The 27,497-nt window shown below is 37.9% G+C and overlaps 1 protein-coding gene across 17 annotated transcripts in view; it reads right to left on the bottom strand.

Moving 5' to 3' along the window:
* The window catches only part of AOPEP (aminopeptidase O (putative)), a 214,416-nt gene that overhangs the window by 121,810 nt on the left and 65,109 nt on the right, over positions 1-27,497 (bottom strand). For 16 of the 17 annotated variants that reach the window (XR_010887035.1, XR_010887037.1, XR_010887036.1 and 13 more), the window contains 4 exons: positions 9,004-9,193; positions 7,081-7,187; positions 569-671; positions 356-463 (listed from right to left, as the gene is read on the bottom strand). Coding sequence is in view for 8 of the 17 variants with exons in the window: in XM_067316700.1 (XP_067172801.1) it covers positions 356-463; positions 569-671; positions 7,081-7,187; positions 9,004-9,193 (508 nt within the window). In the remaining 9 variants the exon portion in view is untranslated. The remainder of the gene's footprint in view (positions 1-355; positions 464-568; positions 672-7,080; positions 7,188-9,003; positions 9,194-27,497) is intronic. The other variant, XM_067316707.1, reaches the window with a different exon arrangement.

The following is a 27,497-nucleotide window of genomic DNA, read 5'->3' as shown; positions in this document are numbered from 1 at the left end:
TGGGAAAAGACTGACTGACCACAACCCAAACTCAGTAGTTAAGAGAGTACAGCAGACAACTCCAATACAGTAAATGACTATATCTTTGAAAACATCATCATCTATGAATACTGGCTTTTCAGAGTGTTGAGCTGATACTTTCAAAAAAAAGTTCCATCCATTGTTTACAAATCAGATACAAGCAGAGTGTCAGATTTACATATCACCCTGAAGAGAGGTACTGCCCCCTAGAAGGTAGGGGTTTCACCAATATTGCCAAGTTACAATTGCTGTTCTCTTTTCACACCATAACCCAAACCAGTGATTTAGTTCTTTTGCTTTTTTCAGAAGGTAGGAAGAACCTGAAGCAGAGTACCTGAGAAAGGACAAGCTGCCCGTGGAACTTATGGACAAATTTTCTTAATGATGCAAGGTATGAAGCCTCTCCTATTGCCCTTGCCAGAGACCGCAAAAGGAAGTAACCCTGCAAGAACAATGAAGAAGCTATGAATTAGCTGATGTCTAAAAGAAAGAAGTCTTTACAATATTAGCAAATCAATTCCAATAAAAAACAGCTTACAGCACTCACCTTCAAATAGTGAACCTGCAGGAAGATTTTTTCTGCTTTAAGACCATGTTTGACAACAGATGCTCCAGACTCACTCACTTCTCCTGTGTTCTCTTTGTTGGGCCTAAAATGATAGCAGACTAATTAAGGCTCAGATAAGAAAGTAAAGAAATAACTCACCCATTACATGCTCCTACAGTTGAAAGCACTGTCAATGGCATAGTATCTCTAGACACCTGCCACTAGTTCCATCTTTTTCTCTACCCTAAGTTAAATAATTTGGCTTAAACAAAAAGAAATAAGGAGTTGCATACTTTTGATCCAATTCTGTATATAGCTGCCCAGACAGCTGTGGTAAAACTGAGAGGCATCATTAAGTTGGTGTACACTCTTCACTGCTGGCATGACATTATGTTGCATGTTATTCCACAGTGCACAGACACATTATGAACAAAGAGAAACAAAAGACAGATATTTCAGACAGAAGGGAAAGGAAAAGAAGGAGACTGAAGTCATTCTATTCGACTAGAGCTTCCCCTTCTTACACCCAAACAGTGGCTTAACAACAGCTCACATAGCTACACTTGCATGAATAATATCTCTCATTTGCATGTAATTCACTGCAGATGAAATTATTTTCTGTTCTTCATTTTGCCATTTCAGGTTGCAAGAAAAGCAATTGAAGTTTTAAAAGAAAGAGCCTCTTACACACACACAGATTTGAGGGTTTCAGACAGGTAATAGTGTCTAGAAAAAATTTTAATTCTTGACTGCCTGATTTTAAAAAGTAAAAAAACATCTGGTATGTCAGCAATCTACATCAGTAAAGTCTAGAGGACTCCTAGGCTCTTGTAAGTGCATGGTGAAATGAAAGAGAAGCTATGCAAATATTTTTTTCTTCATTTAAGAAGTATTTTCACAGACACAGTTTTGAAGAGTCTTTTAGTTTTTTATCTTCCATCAAGAAAACATCCTAGCTATCTGTCTGAGAACAGAAGTCTTTCTTAGGAGCCTGTGTGACTAAAATAACCTCTCCTATTCTAAGTGTGGATTTCGAATGGTCAGTCTCAGAAACCGAAGCTCTTTTGTCCCTATTCTACGGAACAGGGACAACACAGACGACAGCAGTGCAGGATTCTTCAAACCACATCACCCACACACTACTCATGAGCTAATTTTGGTGAACAAATTTCTTTTCTTCTCTATCTTGGTCTGCCTCAGAGAAAACATTCTTCCTTTTTTTGGTATGTTTGTAATGGCTTCTTACTACACTTTTGCCAAGAGTGCCAAGCCATTTTTTACCCCTTTAAGCACTATGTTTAGGACCTGGGCACATCAAATTGATAAAAAACAAAATCTATATTAAAGATGACTATTTGAGATCAAATAGAAGAAGAAAATTCGGATTCAATTTTACACTGTTCCTAACAGAATCCTTTCCCATGCTACACCTCAGATTTTCTTTCGAGGAAGATCTTTCAACAATGAAAGGAGATCAGTAATTGATTTCTTATCCTATGGTAGTTCTGGTTCTTCAAGACACTGTCACCATTACAGACCCACTGTAGGAGATAAGAGTGTGTTTATTTCCCATTTGGATTAGTCTCCTGGAAGTAAGGTTTGTTGGAATTTCATATGTAACTTTTCATGTTGTTCTCCGAGTATAAAAAAAGACAACAAAAACTGCTCCTTGTTTCTCTCATAATAAATGGCCCAGTTCTGTACACAGGTTATAGGATCCACACTAAACTGAAACATCTCCCAGAATCACAACTATTTTAAATTAGGCAGTCATCCTTCCTTCCTTCCACCTTCAGCTTAGTGCCTGTGTAGATCCTGTGTAGTAGGTGTCTGGAAAGCAGTATCCCATCTGAATGATGGTACTGAAGAATTTCCTCTCGCAAAGGATGTATGTATACTACAGACCCCAGAATGCCTGCACAACAGTGTAAATATTCAGAATGTTACCCTGTGCAGTGCTGTCAGTACTTCAGCATGCTAATTTAAAGCAATGCTTAGTATACTTACAACACATTGCAGGTCCAGAGACTGAATGATTGCTGCACTGCCCTACAAACCTGGCATCTATTCTAGTAGATAAGGCATAACGCTAAAGCCAAGTTGATTCAAGTTATTCAGGTTGCTACCTGGCAGATTTTAGACACTGGCATATTTCCGAAGGAAGCAGAATAGTTATCAACACTGGTTTGTCTTCATGAAAATTCACAGGCAAAATTTGAATCACAAGGGCCAGTGCAAGAAATTATCTCAGTGCCAGCTTCATTCCAGAGAATGAAATGGAGTTCTCAAGTCTTCTTTGTTTTGATACCATGAGATACTTGTGTTGATGCTGGCCAGCAGAATGAGTGATTTTTCCTATGTGATTTTATGTCTGCAGGTTTGCTTCAAACTCTTTGAGAAAACACACAGGACTCTGAAGTCTTATCTTACATGAGCACTACATTTCAGTGCCATAAGTTTTCTTCAACACTGAAGAATTGCTTGTGCTGCTTTTCAGAGCTCTTGCCTGCTGAAAAGACATTCATCATTTTCTTTCATACCTGACCTCATTTTTCATGGGTACCACATAAGATGGCCATAGCATCAAATATCCGTAATAAGAAGAAATATAATGCTGATGATCAGTTTGGTGTGTGGCTTTCACCTAGTCATAATAGGTTCTCATTTGCTGGATCAAGAGTTAACAGGATCAGCTGTCCAACTGTGGACAGAGTTTTCCTGCCGTCAGGAGAAAGCACAGAAAAAACACATGACTGTCCAGTAGGGAACAAAACAAAGTAGTTGAAAAATGAGTTTGTGCTAAGGAAGAGCAGGCTGGTTGATTTTTGTCTTCCTGACATGGCTGGAAAAAGAAATGAAAGGTTATGATTTACTTTTAATATGCTTATATAAAAACACAAGCCTGAACCAGCACAAGGCTCAGTATAGGCTCAACATCCAGTGCAACTGAAAGACTGAAATTTTCTCCCTGACTTATCAGCTTTGGAAAGCCTACTGACATACTTTGAGAAGAAAGGAAAAATACTAAATATGCAAAGAGAGAACCAGTTCAAGTTCACGCCACAGAAGGGGTGGAAAACACTTATGATTGACTGAAACCAGTGGAAAGTCTTTCTTAGATGCAACCGCAGGAAACCAGAGAAATCAGAGAGGCAGAGATTCACAGAACTGCAAGCTGACATCAAGTTCCTCTTCTGAAGTGCATATTTAGTGGCATAGTTTTACAAACACAAACTGATTTACCATTCTTTTGTATTTGCACTGAGAATATCACTACGCAAAAGGCAAGTACAGCATGGTAATGACAGAGACATTGATGTCTACTAACTGTGGAAATTTGCAGAAAACTTAAGTTGCAATTTCCAGATAAATAGACCCTCCTTGAGTCTCAAACTGTAAAGGATATTTTAGCCCTAGAAAAAAAAATTAAAAAGTTATACCACGTACAGGTTTTATTAAAAATTACCACATAACTAACGTAAAAGGCGGCACATGCAAGTCCATAATATTGAAAATGAAGAACAAACAACCAGATAAGTCCCCTATCACAAGAAGCAATGTTTCCAGGCTAAAAGTAATTTATTTAAAAACAAACAAACAAACAACTCGGACTCTGTCAATCAGTAGTTGTGTTGGTAGCAGCTGTATGGTAGCTAGTGATAAGGCTTGCTTTTGTATTTATACTTATCATCAAATTGCACACTTGCAAATGTATAATTTGACTGACTCTGCTTACAAGTGTGACACAATTCATCAGTAAAGGTGAATTAAGGCAGACCAATGAAACACTACAGTTACACAAAGTTGATGACACATTTTTGGATGATATGAATTCACAGGGAAGAATTTTTCTGTTGGTGAACAGTACCTAGTACCCAAACATAAAAGGCTTTTATGTGCTTTCTCTCTAGGGCCTAAAAAAGAGAAGACCTCAAAATGAATGGAATGATAACAGTCTTCTGAAAACACATAAAAGAGGATTATAAAGAAGATGGTGATCAATTTGTTCTTCACTGCTGCTTGGTGAAAGAAAAGAAGAAATCTACATAACTTGAAATAAACAAGATTTTAGCCAGATATTAGGAAACAGTTTTGAATTGATAGTACTAAAACAGCTTAGTTAGATACTGCACAAACCTTTTAACTGGAGGTTTCTAAGAACAAGTTAGTAAAAATCTGTTTAAGATGGTCTGTGCATACTGCATGTAGTGCAGGATAGGAGGATGTTCTGAATAATCTCTCTGTCCCTGCACTTCTGTGATTTGGTCAGTATAGGGCTAATTGGAGTTCAGATTAGCAAACTCAATTTTCTTGGCCAAAGACTGTTGTGGGAGACAAGCACTGGAGACTTTAGGCAACCACTCTAGATACCTCAAGATAAAAGACTGGCAAATTCCCAAGACACCAATTAGAACAACCCAGATTATTAAATCATTAGCAAAGCAAGAACCCTTTTTTGATCTAATGTATTTAGCTATGTGAGAAGAAGCCTTGAGCTCAGCATCTGGTATGTAAAGAACAAAATCTTGTTTAAATAGCATTAGTCATTTCTAAAGAGAAAGTACATTTATATAGTTCATTCTGCATTTTCCTTTGTTTTTAAAGCTTCATTCAACTTGGCAGTTACATGTCATACTCCTGTATTTGCTTGTCTTCAGCCAGAGGAAAAAAGAATTTGTTACGGCTTCAAACAGTGAACTTTGTTCAGGAAATGGCCTCTTACTCTTTTCCCGAATAGAAGCTCTTGTAAAATGCTTAGAGACATTTTATATCAAACTAAATCCCACATTTTTGGAAAGCTTTTTATAACAAGCAGAAAAGCAATTACATTATGCAGAAGATGAATAACCTGGTCAATTTAATTTGACTTTTCTTTTTTCTTCAGAAGGAAATAAGGAAATGCAGTGGATTTAATTAGATGATTTGGATGTATGTCCCTCGGAGGGAGAAAACAGATGGAGGAAAATAAGAGAGAGAACGAGAGAGAGAGAGAGAGAACACGAGAGAGAGAGAGAGAGAGAGAGAACACGAGAGAGAGAGAGAGAGAGAGAGAACACGAGAGAGAGAGAGAGAGAGAGAGAACACGAGAGAGAGAGAGAGAGAGAACACGAGAGAGAGAGAGAGAGAGAACACGAGAGAGAGAGAGAGAGAGAGAGAACACGAGAGAGAGAGAGAGAGAGAGAGAACACGAGAGAGAGAGAGAGAGAGAGAGAACACGAGAGAGAGAGAGAGAGAGAGAACACGAGAGAGAGAGAGAGAGAGAACACGAGAGAGAGAGAGAGAGAACACGAGAGAGAGAGAGAGAGAGAACACGAGAGAGAGAGAGAGAGAGAACACGAGAGAGAGAGAGAGAGAGAACACGAGAGAGAGAGAGAGAGAGAACACGAGAGAGAGAGAGAGAGAACACGAGAGAGAGAGAGAGAGAGAACACGAGAGAGAGAGAGAGAGAGAACACGAGAGAGAGAGAGAGAGAGAACACGAGAGAGAGAGAGAGAGAGAACACGAGAGAGAGAGAGAGAGAGAACACGAGAGAGAGAGAGAGAGAACACGAGAGAGAGAGAGAGAACACGAGAGAGAGAGAGAGAGAGAACACGAGAGAGAGAGAGAGAGAACACGAGAGAGAGAGAGAGAGAACACGAGAGAGAGAGAGAGAGAGAACACGAGAGAGAGAGAGAGAACACGAGAGAGAGAGAGAACACGAGAGAGAGAGAGAGAACACGAGAGAGAGAGAGAGAACACGAGAGAGAGAGAGAGAACACGAGAGAGAGAGAGAACACGAGAGAGAGAGAGAACACGAGAGAGAGAGAGAGAACACGAGAGAGAGAGAGAGAGAACACGAGAGAGAGAGAGAGAGAACACGAGAGAGAGAGAGAGAGAACACGAGAGAGAGAGAGAGAACACGAGAGAGAGAGAGAGAGAACACGAGAGAGAGAGAGAGAGAGAACACGAGAGAGAGAGAGAGAGAACACGAGAGAGAGAGAGAGAGAACACGAGAGAGAGAGAGAGAGAACACGAGAGAGAGAGAGAGAGAACACGAGAGAGAGAGAGAGAGAACACGAGAGAGAGAGAGAGAGAACACGAGAGAGAGAGAGAGAGAACACGAGAGAGAGAGAGAGAGAGAACACGAGAGAGAGAGAGAGAGAGAACACGAGAGAGAGAGAGAGAGAGAGAACACGAGAGAGAGAGAGAGAGAGAACACGAGAGAGAGAGAGAGAGAACACGAGAGAGAGAGAGAGAGAGAGAGAACACGAGAGAGAGAGAGAGAGAGAACACGAGAGAGAGAGAGAGAGAGAGAACACGAGAGAGAGAGAGAGAGAGAACACGAGAGAGAGAGAGAGAGAGAGAACACGAGAGAGAGAGAGAGAGAGAGAACACGAGAGAGAGAGAGAGAACGAGAACACGAGAGAGAGAGAGAGAACGAGAACACGAGAGAGAGAGAGAGAACGAGAACACGAGAGAGAGAGAGAGAACGAGAACAAGCAAAGGCAAATACTACACTGTCAGATCTTTACCGTAAAACTTGTAGCTCTTCTTCAGAGTTCTGCACCTCATCTCTGAGTCGTCGCCAGCGAAGTAAAGCTTTCAATTCCTGCTGCCCTTTTACTTCATCATGTGACAGCTGCCCAGTATACAAAAAACCCACAGATCATTGATTGTTCTTTTCTAACAGTCAATAATAATTTGCAGAAAGAGAAACTTGTTTTGTTTGCCTTTAACATGCAGGAAATGCAGGAAGCAGCACAAGCATCCACACCCTTGAACAACAACAACAACAACAAAATTATGGCTGCTGCTCTAAGAGTTAATAGCAGCACTGAGGGAAACAGGAGCCTCACTGAGCACATCAAATCAATAGTCAGTTAAATATTTCTGCCTGAGGAGAAAGATAGGCATGTCGTTTTCCCCTCAGTGACTGGCAATAAGTGAACTGAACACGCAGTACAGATACCTGGCATATCGGTTCTGGCTGCATCTTTACTCTTCCCAGCCTTGAAAGCTAAGAGCTGCTTTGTGTCCTGATTTTATCCCTCTTTCCTACTATTTCTGCCACACTGGTAAAAGCTCCCTGTTGTATTTTCCCCCATAAAAGCAATATTAACAGAGAAGTATGCATATGAGATAAATTCAATGTTGTCAGCTTACAAATCAGCAAATAACTTGCACTTTTTTATTATGAGGGAGGAAAGAAGGGAGATTGAAGAAGGGAAAAACAAATAATATTCTCCTGCATTAAATCAATATTTCAGTCACAATTGAAATTGCAGTATGTAATATATTTCTAATCCAACAATTACACAGCACCAAAATTACTTAGTAATTTCAAAAAGAAAAAAGCAAACAAACCAGTAACAAATTTTCTGACCTTATAAATTAACAAGGGTAATACTCAGCCTGTTTTGTTGCTTACTCCTTTCCACTCAGCTACATGGAAGGGTATCTGCTACAGTGAAAATGCTTTCAAGTAACTCACAGAAGTGTAGGATGAATGTGAACAGCTCACAACAGAGGAGTAATGCTCAAGGTAATGGCAGAAAGAAGTTTGAGAACAAGAAGGAAAAAGCAAAGGGTTTGGACAGTCTTTCTCTCTTCCTTGCTCCAGAAAGTGACAAGAAATTCTGTTTTATTCAGTGCTATAAACAAGCCTGATACTCTGTAAAACGGAAACTCAGAAGAGTTTATGATGCTGGTTCCCAGTCCCACCTGCTCTTCCACACAAGGAGCCCTATTGACCTAAATGGTGCCCTATAAGACAGAGGGGAGAAGAGAATCAGGGCCTGACACAAACATGGGAGGAAATGAACACACAAAAGTAGCAGAAATATGACAAAAAAGAATCAGACCAGAAGACCACTTCACTAACTGACATGTAGTCTATGAGCTCTACACTTTAGGATGGATTATGATTTCTAAGCCTCTGAGAAGGGGGTAACTTTTGCTGGGCAGTATAAAAAAAAGTGCAAGTGTTCGTGCTCCATTCATCAGCAACCATTTTGTTTCAAGGCATGCCTCTTGGCTATTCATAGGGCAAACAGATACTATTTTCATCAGTGTGCCTGGAATATTACAATATTCAGTAAGACACTGCTGATTATTTCAGGTTCAGAAGTACAATACAAGTGGAAAGAATGCCAAGCAATTGCCTGGTATCTCAATGGTAATATTTGAGTAGTACATTTTTGGGAAGGTAATCACTGACAAACAGACGTTTCCATTCTTATTTGCACCAACCTTTACCTTGGTAAAGATCAGCATTTGTTGTGGATAGGGGAAGGAGGAGTATTTTTTTTTAAACCAAGTTAGCATGCAAATTCCAGTGCCATTTGAAAGACTGCGCTTCATAACACAAGAGGCTTAGTTTAAAACTAATTGACAGGAGGGTATATAATTTTGATTCCCACGTGACTCAATTGAGAAGTGATGTTTTGTCACCTTACCTGTTGAGCCCTGGCCCAAAATATATCTTCTAAATAAGTGGCAAACCCTTCACTTATCCACTCTTCAGTCCAGTCACGAGCACCAATGGCCAGTCCAAACCAAGCATGAGCAATTTCATGGCACAGACGTGCTCCACAAAGATGTTGCCCTCCAGGTAATACACTCTGTGACAGGAAGATGATATGGGGGCTGCACAACACGAATGAAAGACAAAATACATTATAGACCTGTTAAAACATGCAATGCATGGCTATAGTAATACATAGACTTTATTAGCCTTGTCAGCCTGTTATTACTGTATGCATGCTAGGTCATGACAGACGGTTTATAGCTCAGGCATTTTTAGGAATTAGGTTGCACTTTATTGTTGTTTGGCAGAGATTCAAACTAAAACTCTGCCAAGCAGTTGTTTCGTATTCAACCGTCAAACTGCTATTACCTGTAAGAAGTAACTTAAACCAAAAGTTTTATATTTTTCAAATTACAAGGCTGATTTATTTCAATAGAAGTATTTATATTTAAGACAGGATGATAAAAGATGAGCAGGTGTGAATATAGGCAGCAGGTATTTATCAGTTAAATGATCAAAGCTGGAAATAAATATAGCAGAAACATTTTATAAAGAAAACAAATCACTCTCCAAAAGCAACAAAGACCACGCATAGTAAAGCACACACACTTGTTACAACTTAAAACAAGCTAAAAAGATACCATCTGAGGATAGGAGGTAGACGTTTCGGCAGATATGGAGGAAAGAGAACATCCTTTACCAAAAGCACACAAGCGAAATGAAAGCTAGATACCCAGTAAATGTCTACATTTCATGACAAGCAAGAACAATCCAGTCTGTATCTACTCTACTTTCCCTCTGCTCTCCTCCCAACCCCTCAAAAGTGCATTAAAATCCCTGCAATTTAAGTGCAATAAGAAAAGAAAATGGGGGGAAAAAACCCTGCTATGAATAGTTGCTCTGCTATGAAAAACACTTACACTGAATTGCAAGTTACTGCAGTTCCAAACTCATGTTGCGCTGTAAGGCAATTTATGTTGTATTTAAACTGATTAGACATTAACTCCTCAGCAGTTACATAATTTCTGAAATTAAGTAAGTATCCTCTAAGTAAGAAGGAGAGCAGAATTAGGCCCTCCAGGACTAACACACAAGGGGTTAAAGAGTGCCACAGGTGGGACTCTCAAGGGCACGAATCATCTGCAGAGTGTTCCTGCACTAACCCTAGGCCACCATAATCTGCATTTCAGCTGTTTTATCAACTCCAGCCAGCTAGAAGGGAAAGAAAGCACAACGGTAATACCTTCAAGACCACAGGTCTTTAGCACTGAGACTAGCCTTCTTTGTGTGGGAGGGGAGCACATGGCCTTAAGACATTTCCAAGAGTCAAATATTAGTCGTCAGTGTTCCAGATAGCTTCCCCACCCGCCCTACCCTTCCGTTGGAAATGTTAAAACACCCACAGTTCTCTTGCAACTAGTTGAATGTCTGGAACCGAGACCATAAAATATATGGGCTTAGATAGGGAAAACATGCTCCATTGCCATTTCCTCATAAAATATTAATAATAATCCTACAGAGCAAGTTAATACATTTCAAGCAGTTGGCGTTGTAAGAGATAATGTAAGGAATTAAAGAGCTAATAGAGGAATCGAGTCACCAAGAACAAAGCAACCAGCTCTCCAAATCTGCCAAAAGCAATTCTGCTTACGAAAAGAGAGGGAGGGTAGGAGGGAGGGAGAGGAAAAAAAAAAAGTGTGAGCACAGAAGCTGCAAAACATGATGAGCTGCTCCCTTTTATTATAAAGCCCCTGTTGAGAAGAATAACTGCAGCTCTGGGGGTATTACTTTGGTAAGTTTTAAGTAAATGACCCCCAGCTGTGGCATGTGTACAGTGCTACAAAGAAAAACCTCAGAAATGGACCAAGTAAATAACATTCCAGACATACTGCTGGCAGTGTTTTGGCCATTTGGTTAAGCAAAACAAAAGTAACTTCAGGCCTTATAAACAAGCTCACAGAATGGTTTGCATTTTAAGTGTCATACTGGGGGTATATACAAAATAAAGATCGAATTTCCTGGTTTTTGCACTCACTTCATAATAGAAATGCCACACTTCTTTACAAAAGGATTACCAAAACTTTTCTACGAGAAAAAAGTATGAGCTACATTTGTCCCCACCCTGCCCAAATACAGCTTTCTACAAGGACCCCCCCAAAAAAAGATTACGCGCAGAGTCAGAATTTCATTTTAGAGATTGAGTACAGCCAGCAACTTCCTTTCATAAGAACACCTTAAATAATTCCTATCATTTTGCTTGCCCTTAACAAGCAGCTATGTCTCCAGTTCAGAGCCTCATATAGTGACATATCACTACAGAACAGTGCAAAGCTCCCATTTATCTTAAGCTTAATTTTCTCAAAGATTGAACATATCTCTGGAATATGTCCAGCATTTGTTAGTTTGGACAGAAATTTGATTCTATGCACTACTTTGAAATACAGATCCTCTATTTCCAGTATATGTTTGAACGTCAGAAGCTCTACTCCACCTCTACTGTTCTCAGCAAAATCTACTTTTTCTTTTTTTTTTAAAAAAAACATCATCTAGGATGTGCATTATTATTCATACCTACTATCAGTGTTCTTCCTCAAAGACTCACTAACGCAAGAAAGTCTCCATGTGAAAATTAAGATAATCAAGATGATGACAAAATGGTAATTGGTCAAAAATATATATAGTTTTAAATCAAAATATGAATTTGAACCTCCTACTATCTGTCTGATTTACTAGGAACATATTATAAGGCTTGATATCGATTGCTTTCACTAGAAGTGAAAAGGAGAGAAATCTGTTTCCTACATTAAGAATGGACAAAGGTGATTCACCTCAGCAATTATATCCAGACCTGACCAGGTATGCCCAGCTTATAAAATGCCTGTAGCTGACATCTTTTCAAGTCTGGCTCAAGTTTCTAAAGCAGGCCAGAACAGGTTGCCTGGATGTGGTAAGGAAGATGGGAAACCTCTCCCAGTAAACAAAAGAAGAAAAACCCCATCAGTCCTTCCCAGGAAGCTGGACTAGTTCCCCACGGCCCTTGCAGAAAATGTAGCTAATGACTTGTTTTCAACAAGTATACACTTGGTTATACTTTTAAAGCAAAGGTTATTATTCTGACCAGAATCACACTCTCATAACTTATACCTTCATACCATTTGACACAAAAGAAAGAACTAGTTCTTTCTCCCAGTTAGACTGTAGCTAAAGGAAATCTCAGCTCTGTAACTCCTTCCGAAGACAAGCACATGAAGGAAAGGGGAAAGGGAATATACTTCCCAAAAGGGAAGTATTATTTCTTCATTTGGTGTGAAAGGTCTAAGGGTTTTCATGTTCCAATCACCTGAATCCACCCATGCAGATGTTTTTCATAAAAGTTCTCCTTAACAAGTAAATGTTTTCCAAGGAGTCCTAGAGATCTCAACAGTAATCTGACCAGTTTAGCAGCCAAATCTCTGAAAGCAATTTTGCAAAACTTTTTCTTCAGACTGCTAGTTAGACACAGGTGCCGCTCTGCACGCTGGCTGCAGTGGTGTGTTATCCTTGGCGGCTCAGGCAAGAGACACATGACACAAACTCTAGCCAAATGTATGTGCATGAACTTAAGTATGCACTCAAGTTTGTAAATGAGGAACATGAAGCACATTTCTAACAGGTTTGTTCCATTCCTTTTGAAGCAGAAATAGTTTTCCCTTAACGTACAGGGATATGCAGACACAGTTTCTTATATGTTTATTGAAATAACAGAGCAGGGACCATATCAGCTGGAACATTATGCTTCCGGAGTCAGAAGCAGCACCCAAAACCACTATTATGGATAGAAGTCAAATAATAAATTTAAAAAAAAATTGTTTTGACTGCACTCCACATACTGCTTATCTTTTCCTATTTAGAAAATGGGAGACAGATAGTAAATGGGTTAGATAGTTACTGTGCTTCTAGAAAATCCCATCTCAAACATGAAAGAGGGAGCAGGAAAAATCCCTACAAAATATTTTCTTAGGCGCTCACTAAAATTAAAATATACATTTAAAGATTACTGGTTATGGAATTTGATAAAGTTAGACAATTAAATTACAGCTCTTTACATATATTTTGTGCAGTCTCTCATCAGTACTGCGGCCTTCAGCCCACATTATTCCAGTGATACAGACAACAATATTAGCAATTGTCTGCAGTATCTACATCAGACCTTGAATGTTAGCTTGCTTTGTGATTTATCTCCAAGTGCACTTGCGTCACTGGACCACAGACAAAAATGTGCAACATCCAATTATTTACATCCATAAACTTCAGCATTCCACCATACATGTTGCAATTGGTACTGAGAAGACTACAGAGACGAACAATGTTTTTGATCACCAAGGTTCACACTGTATCAGAGACTCAGGTCTGTGTGCTGACCCAGCTGTAGATACAGGGATCTGGTAGTCAGATTACTCTCAGCATTGTGGCAGAAATACTGGAAACTTCATAAAGAGGGTTTTCTCTCCCTAAAATCATACTGGAAGCCACCAAGTGACCGGTAGTTAGAGATGAAGGTCATTCTGGGGCAGATCACTAACTCATGGCTTTTTACTCCATAAATCCTACAATAACATTGGGTTTGGGTAGGCAATAGGGAAGAACAGCAACTCTTGCATGTTGAAAGGAGGATTATATCAGCCAGTCTGAGAGTGCAATGATCCAGTCTTTGAACTGCAGAGAGTTAAGCACCTAATTACCCATCTGAACAATTGAGCAGCACCTGCTCCTGCCCACAGACTGGAAGGCAATCACTTTGTTCTCATTTATTTCCCAGTACCAGACCAGATTAGTCAAAATGTGTACAAACATGGGTGAATGCCTCTCAGGAGGAACTCTTATTACTGTTCAGCAGCAAAATTGATACTTGGCATAAAACTCAGAAGAAATGATAGGGTGAAAAGAAAAAGATAAAAAGCCTAACATCAAACAGTTGCTACAGAAATACCAGGGACTGTAAGAACTCTTGATATTTTTCCTATCTGCAATCCCAAATTACACATTTTCTCCTGCGTACCCAATAACAAAACTTGTTGCAAAAACTTGCATAAAATGAAAAGACAGTACTTATCCCTTACAGCAACTGTCACATCTACCACCTTCCATAGCTTTTTATTTGAAATTAAAATGTCTTTGGACTTACAAAGCAACTATAGATTTGATTAGTCCAGACATTATTCACACAAGAAATTTTGTAAGTCTTCTTTAGAAACAGGAATAGCTCTGGAACTTTATGATTAACAAAACCATATTGAAAATATTGTCAGGAGTTGACAAAATTTTCATATGCTAGGACACCTTATTTTGCTACTGTGAAAGGAGTAATCATACTGACCTGAACAAAAAGACAGAGATTTTACTTGCTTCAAAAAACAAACAGACAACAACTTGATGCACTCCCATATAACACAAGATAGGCATAAAGGAAAACTGTATCACCCTGTGTGATTCCCCATAATTCAGGGCTCTTTACTTCATGTTTGCAAACAAAGGTAACACAGGATGCTATATCAAACAGACGTTTGCACAAATTTCCCCATATCACAAGTCAATCACAACGTGCACTGAAACTTTTTACCTTAGTAAAGGGTCAAAGTATTAAAAAAAATCTCAAATATTTTTATATTAAATTCCATACCAATAAAAAACAAAAAGAAGTCAAGAAAGAAACCAGGCTATTTAGGAATATATATGTGTGTGTGTGTGTGTGTGTGTGTGTGTGTGTGTGTGTGTATTTAATCAGATCAAAAAGAACTAACCATATTCAGGATGATACTATCTATTAAATTCTTATTTGAATACCCGCACCTTCATTGGACAGTCAATCTCAAAAGGATGGTTCATATGTCAAGGAAAAGAGCCCCAAACAGTGCCAACTATCTCAGGGGACTTCCAGTATAAAATGCAGAGTTGTGCCTACTAAAACAAGACATTTATTTAGCTGACCAACAGAACTCACATCCAGCAGAAAAGAATCATTTTTGGGAGCCTTTAATTTTTATACCAGTCTTTCCAGAAAAGTTTCTTATTCTTTTCTAACTTTTTCTAAAGCACACTCTCTTTTGAAGTTTTAGCTTTCTTCTGGGGCTCAGCTCAAATATACTCAAGCATCCAAGCAATCTACATGATATTAAGATGGTGGACTGAAAATATCACTTCCCACAGAAGGGTTGCAAGATTTTCCTTAGGTCCAATTCTTGAGATCCTTACATGAGAACACATTCCAAGATGAAAAAACTGGTAGCAAGGCAACTCATTTCTGTGAACAGCTCTGGCTAATTCTCTTTCACATACACACACACGAACAGCACACACTGACAGTGCTGCAACAGAAAAAATTTTCATTAGTGTTTTAGAAAAGTCACAGCACAAAGTAACTTATCTGTTGCTGATATCATTCTGCAGTCATACCACAGTAATCAACCCTACGTACTTCAAGTGTCCTGACTTGGGATGTAAACCAAGAAGAAGGAAAGAAAGAATTTGTTTTACATATTTTACATGTGGAGTTCAATCTGAAGTCTGGGATCCAAGTGTACCGAGCAATCCAATTATTATAATGAGTTCAACAGGAACTAGAGGTGACAAGATCAATCTCCGGTCCACCCAAGTAAGAACCTCGGCATTGAGCAATGAGTCATTAGTTGACTGCTAATGTCCCCAGGATGCCTAATGACATCTCAGCTCACTTCTTATCATCTTACACATCTCTATCACATAGAAGAAGTTGCAGGGCATGAACCTTTTTTGGAGCTCTCTAGATATAATGTCCTAATGTCTTACACAAGCACAACAATATCAACTCATTTAGAAACTGCTGTACTCCTAGGATTTGCATGGGCAGCAAGATGCCTGCTGTTGTACAGAAAAGAGAATTAGCATAGGCAATCACGGGGCAACAAAGAAAGAATTACAGATCCAAAACCTTCTCAGCTCCCATTAAGTTTTTTTATGCAGATTTGTTTGAACTAAACACAAAAACACTAAGTAACAGAAGTCTCTTATAAAATCAATTACAGAATACTGCATGGTAGCCAATGCTACAAAGCTGTCAAAATCATTTATACTAGAACTCTCAGCTGGGGGACTGCAGCTTTTTGTGTTGTATATCTCAGGATGTTTTTTTCATATTTAACTGATGTATTGGTAGGAGAAAGGGGAAATAAAGTGGCTCCATAAATACACGTGCTTGTTTTGCTCTAAAACCTCTATAATTTACTTAAAATTTACTAGCCAAATGACTCAAAACTAGCTCAATTTTTAACCTTCACACTTGACATACAAATACTCCTCAACAAGTACTGACATAGCTAATAGAAAATAATTTGTGAATCAGTGTCTCTGAATTCCAAATCCCATACTAAGTATTCATAAGAGAAAATTCCATTGTTTCGTGCCAAATACTTCCAAATTATAAGTCTTTCAAGCTTTATGACTCAATTAGCTTATTTATTTTTTCTTAGGAAAAAAAACACACACAAAGATACCAGATAAATTGAAAGTCAATCTAGATTATTTCAGCAAGCAAAGAAATCAAGATCAAGAAACTCAAAATATTTTAAGTCCAGATTGTTCTGTGAAGGTACCTAAGTACTTTAGTTTTCATGGAACTATCTTTTTGTGTCTGAAGCAAAACAGCTGATGCAAAGACCATGACAATTTGAAGCATCTCTACTCTTACTGGCATACGTACTATCACAAAAGAGTTTCAGAGGGAGAAGTGAAATTTTTGTTTGTATCTGAGAAGCTAGAGGAAATCCCACTGATTTCAGTAAGAATTTTATCTACACAATATAAAGACAACATTTCATCTACATTCTGGAGGAAGGAACTAAATTCCAGATTTCTGGAACTTTTCCACATTTTCCTGAGAGCTTCCAAAAATTAAAAATTGGAAAAAATGGAAAAAGATATTATGTCATTCACTATTTATTGAAATGGTTAATTAAAAATAACACCATTTGGGAAGTCCCTATTAGAACCTTTCTATATATTTATTCTCTCTCATTTAGAATTGATTCACAAAATTAGGACCACAAGATTAACCTTAAACATTTGCTCAAATAAAAAAAGTGAACAGAACATGACCATGGAAATTGATCATTGCAATTAATCATTTTAATGTAATTGATCATTTTATTTTAAAAAGAAGAGCGTAATGGAAACAGACACAGAATCTCTGAAGAGTGTACTCAAACCTCTCATTTTACAAATGCAAAATAATTTTGTGCAATAAAAAAAGAAAAAGATCCCCTTCTAATGTACTAAAGAGAATACTAAAAAAGAATCTTTTGTTTTATATTAGAAATGCACATGGCATTTGTTTCAGAGCCTTTTCAAACTGCTCTTTGTATTGTCACTAAAATGATTAATATGATGAACAGTCTCTAACAATGTTTCTCAGTTCCAGTCTAAATGATGACATTTGTCATTGATGGATGTTATTATTTGATCATGGATGGATTTCATTATTTGTAGCTTTCCATCATTGCTCTTACTGGAAGCCCTGGATTTCCTTTTACTACATTGTGACGTTTCTGATAGATATGAACAGAGCTGAGAGCCAAAGTGCAAATAACCTAGTAGAGACAAACAGACAGACAGAAGAGGCACAATGTACCTGCTGCTCCATATTCAGTGAAAATTCACTCAAGTCAAGGGCTTGTACTTTAAAGGATCTCAAAAGGTGATGTGCACAAGAAAAAAATAAAATAAGGAATGTGTCATCTTTTCTTTATTTAATAGACAGAAGAAAGCTTTATCTACACATACCAGAACAAGCAAACAAACAAAAAAGAAAATATTGCTTGTTCTTTTAAAGATTGTTTCTCAGTGTAAAACCACTGGGATCGCTGTGTTAAAAGCAGGACAGAAATGAAATCTGCTTGAAGGCAGAAGTGGTTCTTATTAAAATTGGACAAACTACAGTTAGAGGAGCTTCACAAAACAAAACAAACACTCTTGGTTTTAAGGATTCTTATAACAAACATTTCACCTGAGAACCAAGACTACTCCAGATCTCTCTGAATCATCCAGGAAACCCCTAACATTAAGAGAGAAAGCTGCAAATCTCTGATATTTCTAAGGAAAATGCACAAATAAGTTAATCCAAGAGAGTTTAAAAGAAAAAGAATTGATTAGAACTTCTTTTCATATCATAAAAGAGGCATAGATCCAATTTTTTTTTTTTGAGTTCATATCTTATACACACTTGCTTCTTGTGCCAACTAGCAAATGTGGGAACAAACAGTGAGATGAAGATAACTATCCAGTTTTGCATGATGAAGATAATTATCCAATCTGCATGTGATCTAATTTTTGTCTGTATAGAATATCACTCATAATTCTTGCTTGTAAGAGTCAGTACCTACAAACCCTTCCGGAGCCTTTCATCTTCTTAAAAAAATGGGTACAAATCCAATGCTGTCAATATCTATTTTGGTATTCAACATTTCAGTTAAAACACATTAATTCTACTATGCCTTTATCCTGTATCAACAGGATAACAACAACAACAAATGCTACAACACTCTGCACTCCCCAACCTTAAAAAAAGGTTCAGGCAATAGAAAACTAACTAACTAGCCCTGCTGTCCTTCATTACCTGTTTTTCTTATTTTTGTCATCTACAAACAGTATGTAAACTGCACCTGATGTAAAACACATGCTTTCAGTTTACTGAATGAGGATGCAATGCTTCTTCTTACGTTGATTAATGAGATGTGTTGTTAGCAAAAAGAGAGAGAACAACATAGAAGAATAAGTAATGGCTCCAAAATTATTTTCTTAGTTTATTTTGTGCAGCAGCTATACAAGCCTTCCTTTTTGTGTGCGTCAGTCAATAAGATATCTGTTGTGCTTTTGCACAAAGAACAAAGATGCCTTTATCAATTCTCAAAAGTCTGTAGGACAAACCATTCATGCTGACAAACCCCCTAAAACCCTTTCAGCAAATAATGAAATCCATCAGTGACAAATGTCAACATACTAATTTGTTAAATACAGAACAAAAGCAACATTCAGATGAGGTGCCTCATTTCATGTTATATCAGCCCTCCAATTTGTAACAACTTTACGGTAGCCCACGGACCATGCAATATTAAAACAGAATCATATTATAATGATTAGAACTAGAACAATCTACTCGCCTTACAATAAATGCTTAACAGTTCAACAAAATTGTAAACAAAGTCTTTTGGGAACACCAAACTCCTTGCAATGTATTCATTTTTCTCCTTTTTGGAAGATTATTTCAAAGTAAAATGTTATACAAATGCAAATTCAGTTTCACACAGACACATTTATTGTGCTGGTGGAAAAATAAGAGTAAATTACATCATATCCAATGATAGAAGAGCTTCAGTGTGCATGTGAGTTGCTTTATTCATCATATAAGACATTCAGCTATTATTGTTGAATCATATAGCAAAGGATAGTTTCACTAGAAATAGCTAGCATACCTAAAAACGGTGCTAATATCTTGTAACATTAAATACCATCTACTAATGAATTTTTATTCTGTTGCATTTTTTATCAATTTAGCTCTTCATAAATCTCCAAATTGTTATCAGTCACGATAAGGACCAAATATTTTATTTGTTGCCCAGTACACTACTACAGAATACATTTACCTACTCTTTTTAATTCCAAATAGAAACAAACACCATTGTATTTTATGAACATCTATTGCCTCCAACACTCCTCTGTAGGCTTCCAACAGCAGCCTGATAACTTGTGTTCTTGATATTCATCTAAAAAAACTTGAAAATAGGCATGTTTGAAGTTGATAAATTGAGAATGCCAAGCTCTGTACCTGGCAAAATGCTGATGAGCGTACAGATTATATTTGTGTGCATATATATATATATATATATATATATATAATGTTCCACATTGTCAGCATTAATTAAATGAAAAATTTTTTTAAAAACTCAAATGATATTTGGCATTTATATCAGTTTGGATTTATGAACCTGAAGACCAAAGGTCATGTAAATTTTTTTTGATTTTTCAGAAAGTACAGATTTAAATTTCCAAATAGTTAACAGTTTTAGAGACAAATCCAGTCATTCTGCTGTAAATATAGGTATTCTCCACAGACTTCAGTGTAATTACTTTAAATTTTCAGTTATAGCAGAATTTAATGCCAACTGTGAGAACACTGATTGAGACTTGCCTCAATTTATCAAACAGTACCTCTCTGACATGGCTACAGACTTGCTTGACTGCAACTTAAATTTACTTTAGTGCAGCAGTTTCATGTGATTTTTTTCATGTAAGAAACATTTAAAAAGATAAATTCCATACTGAGGTCATGTTCCAGGTTCAGGTCTTTAAGTCCACCATACTGCCCTCAGCACTTGCTAGTGAAGTCACAGGTAGAAGAAAGAAGCTGATACTCTATGGATGGCCTGACACTATGAAGGATCAGTTCTCCAGTGACAGCAATGTATAGCTCTCTCTCTGCCTGTAACTATCACTATGTAACTATGCCTCCAACAGGTTTAAGTTTAGTTATGAGAATTAACTGCAAAGGTTATGGTTATATTGGCATATGCAAATTGGATGCAACTGGCTTTTCTCAGAAAGCACTGGTAATACCTCTATGACTACAGTGCATTTTTTCTTTTCTAGGATCATACAGAACTTGTATTTAACATGTATGCACTACTGTATTAAACTGGATTGATTGGCCAAGCAAAAATTAGAAATCAAGCTTCAACAAACAAATAACATCTAATTTGACACTACTAAACAGCACAATAACACCAGATTTTTGGAAGATCTGAAGCCTGCTTCTCAATTAATATATGGAAAGAGTTAATACTCTTACTAAGTAGTTAATAAGTAGAGACTGGTGGTTTATACTGGCCATAATGGCAGAACGGCTTGAACTTAAAAGTATGTGTCCATTGTGTTTTTTAAGAAAAGGTAGTTGCACAGTGTAAAAACAGTTTTGTGAATCCTACCTTCTCTGTCAGTAACTCCCTTTTCAGAAAACTATGTGAAACTAAGACTTTATGTAGACTGTATGGTACAGCTTTCATTTTATCCTTTTGCACCTTCCTTCCTTTTTGGTAGATAGCAAAGGCAAATAGTTTTTTTAAATAAGTGTAAGTTAGGCTTCCTCATGCCAATAAATTAATATAGTATTCCAGTATTGCTCTGGAAAAGCTACTGAATGAAAGCAGCTCTTTCTGCACTGTTTTAAGATGTCTCTAGTATCTCACTGTGGCAGTGGAAACCTGATAACCCAAACTTAAGTCATGGGGTCTCCTCCAGAGAGAGGAATTTATCTGTAAATCTTTTTGTTCTAGAACATAGTATGTACATACAGCTTTTACATATACATTACATAATATTAATATAGATGATGTTCAGTACATCACACAAAATCAAAAACAGCAGCACTGACCCAAAAGATTTTGCTTTACTCTACTCTTGAAGGCATCTCCAGGAAGGTTAATGAAGCTCTTCAGAATTACATCACAGATTTACCTCAATATCTACCACTATCAAGCTGGCAGTCACACTGTATTCCTGACAGTGAATTCCCTGACCTTTCTTTAACAAAATAGCTAAGTGTACAAGTGAGAAAGAGTATTCCAGCAAATTCGCACTATCGGCTCTTTACGGTTCAGAATGCTACCTTAAATTTTAGCTTCAAACTATTTAAGCAGAAGATGACAATTTTGCCCATGTAAGCTTAGAGGTGCTCGAAATTCTAGAAATCGTGCTACAGAGAAACGAACCTTTACAAATATCAGTGCAGCATCACACTATGAATGAGACAGATGATCAAGTGAATATGGCTTGACTCTCAATTTCAACTTTTAAAAATAGACTTAGAAGTCAAAATTAGCATTAACTCATATAAGCAGAGCACATAGTAACCCTCTTTGTTAAGCAGAGCCACAATTTATGCAAACAGTGCAAAGAGTAGGCAGTCATCACAAGCCAGATGCCTGCCATGTGGCAAAAAAATGGACTGGCCTTGGATTCAAAAGGAAAGAAACCATCTATTTCCTTTATACTACCACAGACAAAGGAAATCCCCAAAAAACCCCAAACCAGAGGTGGTGTTTTAATCACAAACCACTGTCTCCAAGCAACTTTTTCATATTCTCAAAACCAGACATGAATTTTTTTCCCCCAAATACATCATATCTCCAATTCCCGCAGAGAAAGAGACACCCAGCACCCTTCTTTTCTCTTTGGAAGTGCTGTCAGCGCTCTATAGGTCCTCTAGACCTTCCAAAGCATAGAAGGGTCTCACAGGTGCCCCTCCATGAATTTCAGTGGGGTAACTCCTGATTTATATTGTGAGATCCCTATTAACTGCCAAGGGAGTCTCCTACAGCAACAAACTGGCGAGAAGTGCGCGCGTGTGTGTGAACACTCATATGAGAACACTCAGACTGCAATGTATCATATATCAGCCCTTGGAAGAATGAAAAATAATGTTTTAAATTTCCAGTCAGATATAACGATCCACAATACAAAAGGCGCTAGCTTGCATAGGACAAGCTATAATACTTTGACAATACTCTGAAGATTTCTGTAGTTCCACAGTTCAGCTTTTCTCTAGAAGCTCCTAAATAAGCATGATCAGAAGAAATCTGTCAAAAGTTCATTCACTGAGCTGTCAAAATAAGGCAGCAAAATCTTTTTGGCTGACAGATTAAAGGTTTGGATGGTAGTTTCAACAAACACTTTTGAAGGTGTGAGGCTTTTTTTTTAATAAAAATTAAACAATGTTAAAATTGTTTGGGGGAAAATAATTACAAAAATGTAAGAAGGGCAGAAAAAGATGGAATAAGTTCAGGTGTGTTTTTTTTTTTTTGAAAAGGTAACTAATACATTTTAATATATATTAAAGAGTTTTAAATGTTACTTTATGTGTGAATAAATGTATGAAAAATCTGCTTATTTCTTTTGAAGAACATTCTTTCCTACAAGAAATGTTTCAAAGAGCCATCTTTAAATTGGACTATACATACATTAATCCAATTTTGAAGACAAATGTTACCATTTTTACTTTAAATAAAGTGGAACAGACACAAGGGTTACATGATTGCTGTCAGGATACAGGAGTCAGTTTCATTCCTTCTCTCATGCATCAGTGAATAAATATAAGGATGGAGAATAATTTGGAGTGGACCAACACATCAGAGGAAGTTACTCTGTCTGCAGCATAAAACCCTCAAAAGCTGGCAGGGGCAGAAAAGGGACAAAAACTAGCAAAGAATTTTCTCAGACATTTTGTATAAAAGAACTCTAATGACCATCCCTCATTTTATTAGCTTTATCAGTGCCTTCAGTGCAAAAGGCTCAGAAGAGGGTTAAATCAAGGCACTACTATCAATACTACCCAAACAGATTCCCCCCACTGAGATTTATAACACCCCCTTTTCTTTTAATACATTTTTTCACTATTATTTAATGAATATTCTTAAGAATAATGCTGAACACTTCCAAAATGAGCACATGGACATTCATATCATGACAAAACAGCACACCAAGTCAGTTATATCCAAATAGTCTTCCCTGCTTGTACTTACATGTCAAGAAGGAAAATAATGAAAATCTGAACAATTTCCTACACAACATGAAAGAGAAGTAATCCACTGCCAAATAGACCTAACTAACATTGCTTAAAGCTTTGAATAAGCAGACAATAATGATTAGTTGAAAGGGAAGTGTGCTGGAATGCTGGTTTGACATTTGAGCATTAGTGATAACAATAGACACCAGCCCTGCATTCTTAAATCAAGCAATCTCTGCAATAAGTAAAAAGGGATCAAAACATCAAGAAGTCCATGCCATTGCTTGAGGGGTTTGCCAGATTTATTGTCACGGTGAAGATTAAAATCACCCACCATTAAGAATTGTATGTATGCATCACATTCAGATGTCAAAGGTCTAAAAATTATGTGATCGAGAGAGGGGTTTCTAGGTGGATGATAAATAAAGGACAAGTTTAAAATAGAAAGGTTGAAAAACATCCAAAGAATTGCATATAAAGGAACAGACCCTTAATATCATTCCCATTGAGATCAACAGGCATAGGACTGTGCTCAAAGTTATCACAATAATAGTAGCAACACCTTTTCCCATGGCTTAAGATAGAAAAGCTAAAGATAGCAAGATGAAACAATGTCATAAACAATGTCATTTGAAACTACCATATTGACAGAAATGAACCAGCTCGCTGACACTTTGTTAGAATTATAGGGTCTGCACGGGTGTCTACGTTACCAAAGTGCTTTCAAGCTTAATGAGTAAATACTGAACAAAGACATCTATTTCCCTGAGTGTGAGAGCGAGGGGAAAGGGAATCCTTTTGTACCATGGCATTTTGGTGTATCAGCAACACTTTTCTGCCTTTTTTAAGCAGTAAAAACTGCTATGCAAAAAGCAGAAGAACAAAACTTGCCAGTGCGTAACAGCAATAACAAAGGGCAGCACAAGACTCTGGAAACACATTCCAGATTTATACTCAAACTGGATTTGCTGGAAAACTCAATATCTGGAAGCAGAGTCAGTGTTTTTTTTGTTTTTTTTTTTAATCCCAACTTTATGGCAACTGGGATAAAACATCTTAGTATCTGAAGTTAATAATAGATTATGTGGTCCCATCCTCTGCTCCAGAAGAGCCAGGTCTGGAAGCATGTTACAGATCCCCATTTCCATAGTTCCTCTTTCAGTTACATTATAAGCATCAAATGGGAGCTGGCAGTAAAACACATGACCACAGACCAGTTCCTTACCCTCACTAGGATCTGTAACTACCAGCTGTCTCCTTCAGGCTCTCAGTAACCTTGTCATTGCAGTTTAATTCTGCAATATTGACAAGCAGGAACTAATCCAAGACATTGGAAAGCACTGGAGGTATCTATGTGTTTATAACTGCAAACACAAAGCTCTTCGGAGACAGATCAAAATCTGAGAACTTTCTTGGGATTTCCTTCTGGAGCTGTCTAAACCCCACCTCAAAAAAACTGCAAGTTTCTGCCCCAGCTAACTCTCATACTTCACTACAACATTAACCATGCAGAATACTCTCAGGAAGATCAGGTGGTATTCTGCTCCAAAAGAAAACATACCATTTAAGTACATATCCACAGAAACAGACACAAAGTCAGGTCAAGAGCTAGCAAAAATATTATGTACCTTGCTGGCTATAATCTTCCCTCAAATATATCTCCTATCAGGCATCAATGAGTCATATGCATGTCAGAAATCTGGATTTAGGCATAAAATACTTTTCCTCAAGGAATTCCACATTGTAGTATTTTTAAGATGAAAATTTCCAAGCAAAGGCATGTATCTTCCCTCCTATGTAAAGACCAGATAGTGTTGTGTAGAAAGGTTAAATCAAATCATCACTCAAATAATGCAGCACACTACTCACAATGTTAAGAATTACTCAATTTAGCAACTCTCAAACTTTATCAGCTTTGTTTATTTGTTTAGGAGGAATTTCCCTCAATAAACAGGCCAGTAAATATATAAAAAATAATTCTTCAGTTACTGTAGACATCTGCAGACAAGTCTTGAACACACACATTTGACTGGTAAAATGGAAAAATGCCAGCAGCCTTAGAATTGGAAAACAGGAAGAATTTAGATTATAAACATGTTACTGTCCAGCCTTTCATTTTCCTGGCCAGTGCAGTGCTGCAGCTTTATTTGATAATTTGACATAGTTAGAATGAAATTTAAGCTGGTCGTATTACTAAAGCAGAAACAGCAGAACAAATGTGCTCTAATGCAGGAGACGTAAGCAAAGCTGCTAGCAGACTGTTGTTCCCTCGAGGTACAGGGACTAACTGCATCCTGGGTGCGATGGCTATCATGCTGTGCAGGGCTAAGGTGCTGAGCAGACCCATAACAGCTCATTAGCTGTGCGTCCCTCACAGTCATAGCGTGTACCCGATCAGAAAGAGCCAAGTTCAAAGATAGCTGTGGAAGAGAAAAAGCAGAGCAAGAAATGCAACAGAGAAGGTGAACAGTTATAAGAATCACAGTATTTCTCTGTGTTGACTGTGTTCTGAGCCCTTTTAGGGAACCCCATACTGAGAAACAAAAGAAAGGTATATTCATACATTACATCTGTTTGAGAAAACACTTAAAGTCAAGTTCAGATCCTCAGATGCAGGCACATGGCTCTTATTATTTCAATGGCAGACATGCGGATATCTCAGACTAGAATTTTATTCCAATATTCACATGTATAAAACATATTCCAAAACATAAAGCTTTGAGCAAATTTATAACTGAAGCAAAACGAAACAAAAAACCTCAACCTCTTAACAATTGACTGGCAATGACGGGCAGCAGGCCTGCAATACCCAGAGAGGAGACAATCCTCACCCCGAACAAAACCAGGAGGCTCTAAAGTGACCTAAAGAAAGACAATCAGTTCATTGACCAACAGTTCTCGCCACTAATTGGTTGTTTAGTCGCAACATGCCTTTTACACAAAAGCTGTATCCAGCACTAATCCCATAGAATCAGCAGCACCTAATAAGTCAGTACAAGATGATACCTCTTGAAAGAGGGCAAACACTCTTTCTCAGCAGTGGAATCAGATGAAACACCGCTATTTTTTTGCCTGCCTTCCTATGAGCATTACCCTCCAACTGAAACTCAGCCAACTTACGCTTATCTAAGCCCATGAATCAAACAGGCGCTGGGAAAGCGGAGACCGCACCATCTGGGTATGACGACAAGGAGGGGGGTGTCTTCGGCACACTGACGGCGGCAGCAAGCACAGGCCGTCTCAGAGACTCCCTCCCTTGCCCTGCGTGAACATTACACAAAGGCATTGACAGAAGAGAGCTTTGCAAAACACATTACGAAACAGACTCCAGGCGTAATGAGTACACAACCTCCTTCTCAGCATCTCATAAAGCAACCCAAGGAACTGCTGCACGGAGCTTCAAAGTTTGCCAGAGCAGCATGCTGCTCTTTGCAAATAGTACCATTAAAAAAAAACAAACAAAAAAACCCACCCAAACCCAAACCATCTGTATTTGCAAAAGTTCATTGTCCAATGAATGTTCCAGGTTACATTCGATTTAAACACCATGTGGTGGGAAATAATCAGGTGCTGGCCTTTGCTGGAGCTGCTTCTCTATGCCTTTGTGATTTTTGCACACAAAATAAGAAGGTAAGAGATTAGGCGGTTTTTAACTACATTGTGAGCACTGACAATTTAAGCAGAACAAAGCAACCTATTTGTAAAAGACAGAATATATGGTTTCCTTCAACCTCCTTGAAAGTTCTTACGAGCCTGTCAGTGTTAGGTCCGCATCTCCTACACTACTTTCTTCTAGCCATAAATGGTAATAGAGTATCTCACAGTTTACAGGTAGCAAATCTCTCAGCATCTCCATA

Source organism: Apteryx mantelli, chromosome Z (genome assembly GCF_036417845.1).
Source record: "Apteryx mantelli isolate bAptMan1 chromosome Z, bAptMan1.hap1, whole genome shotgun sequence".
Lineage (NCBI taxonomy): Eukaryota > Metazoa > Chordata > Aves > Apterygiformes > Apterygidae > Apteryx > Apteryx mantelli.
This window is presented reverse-complemented; position numbering and strand designations above follow the sequence as displayed.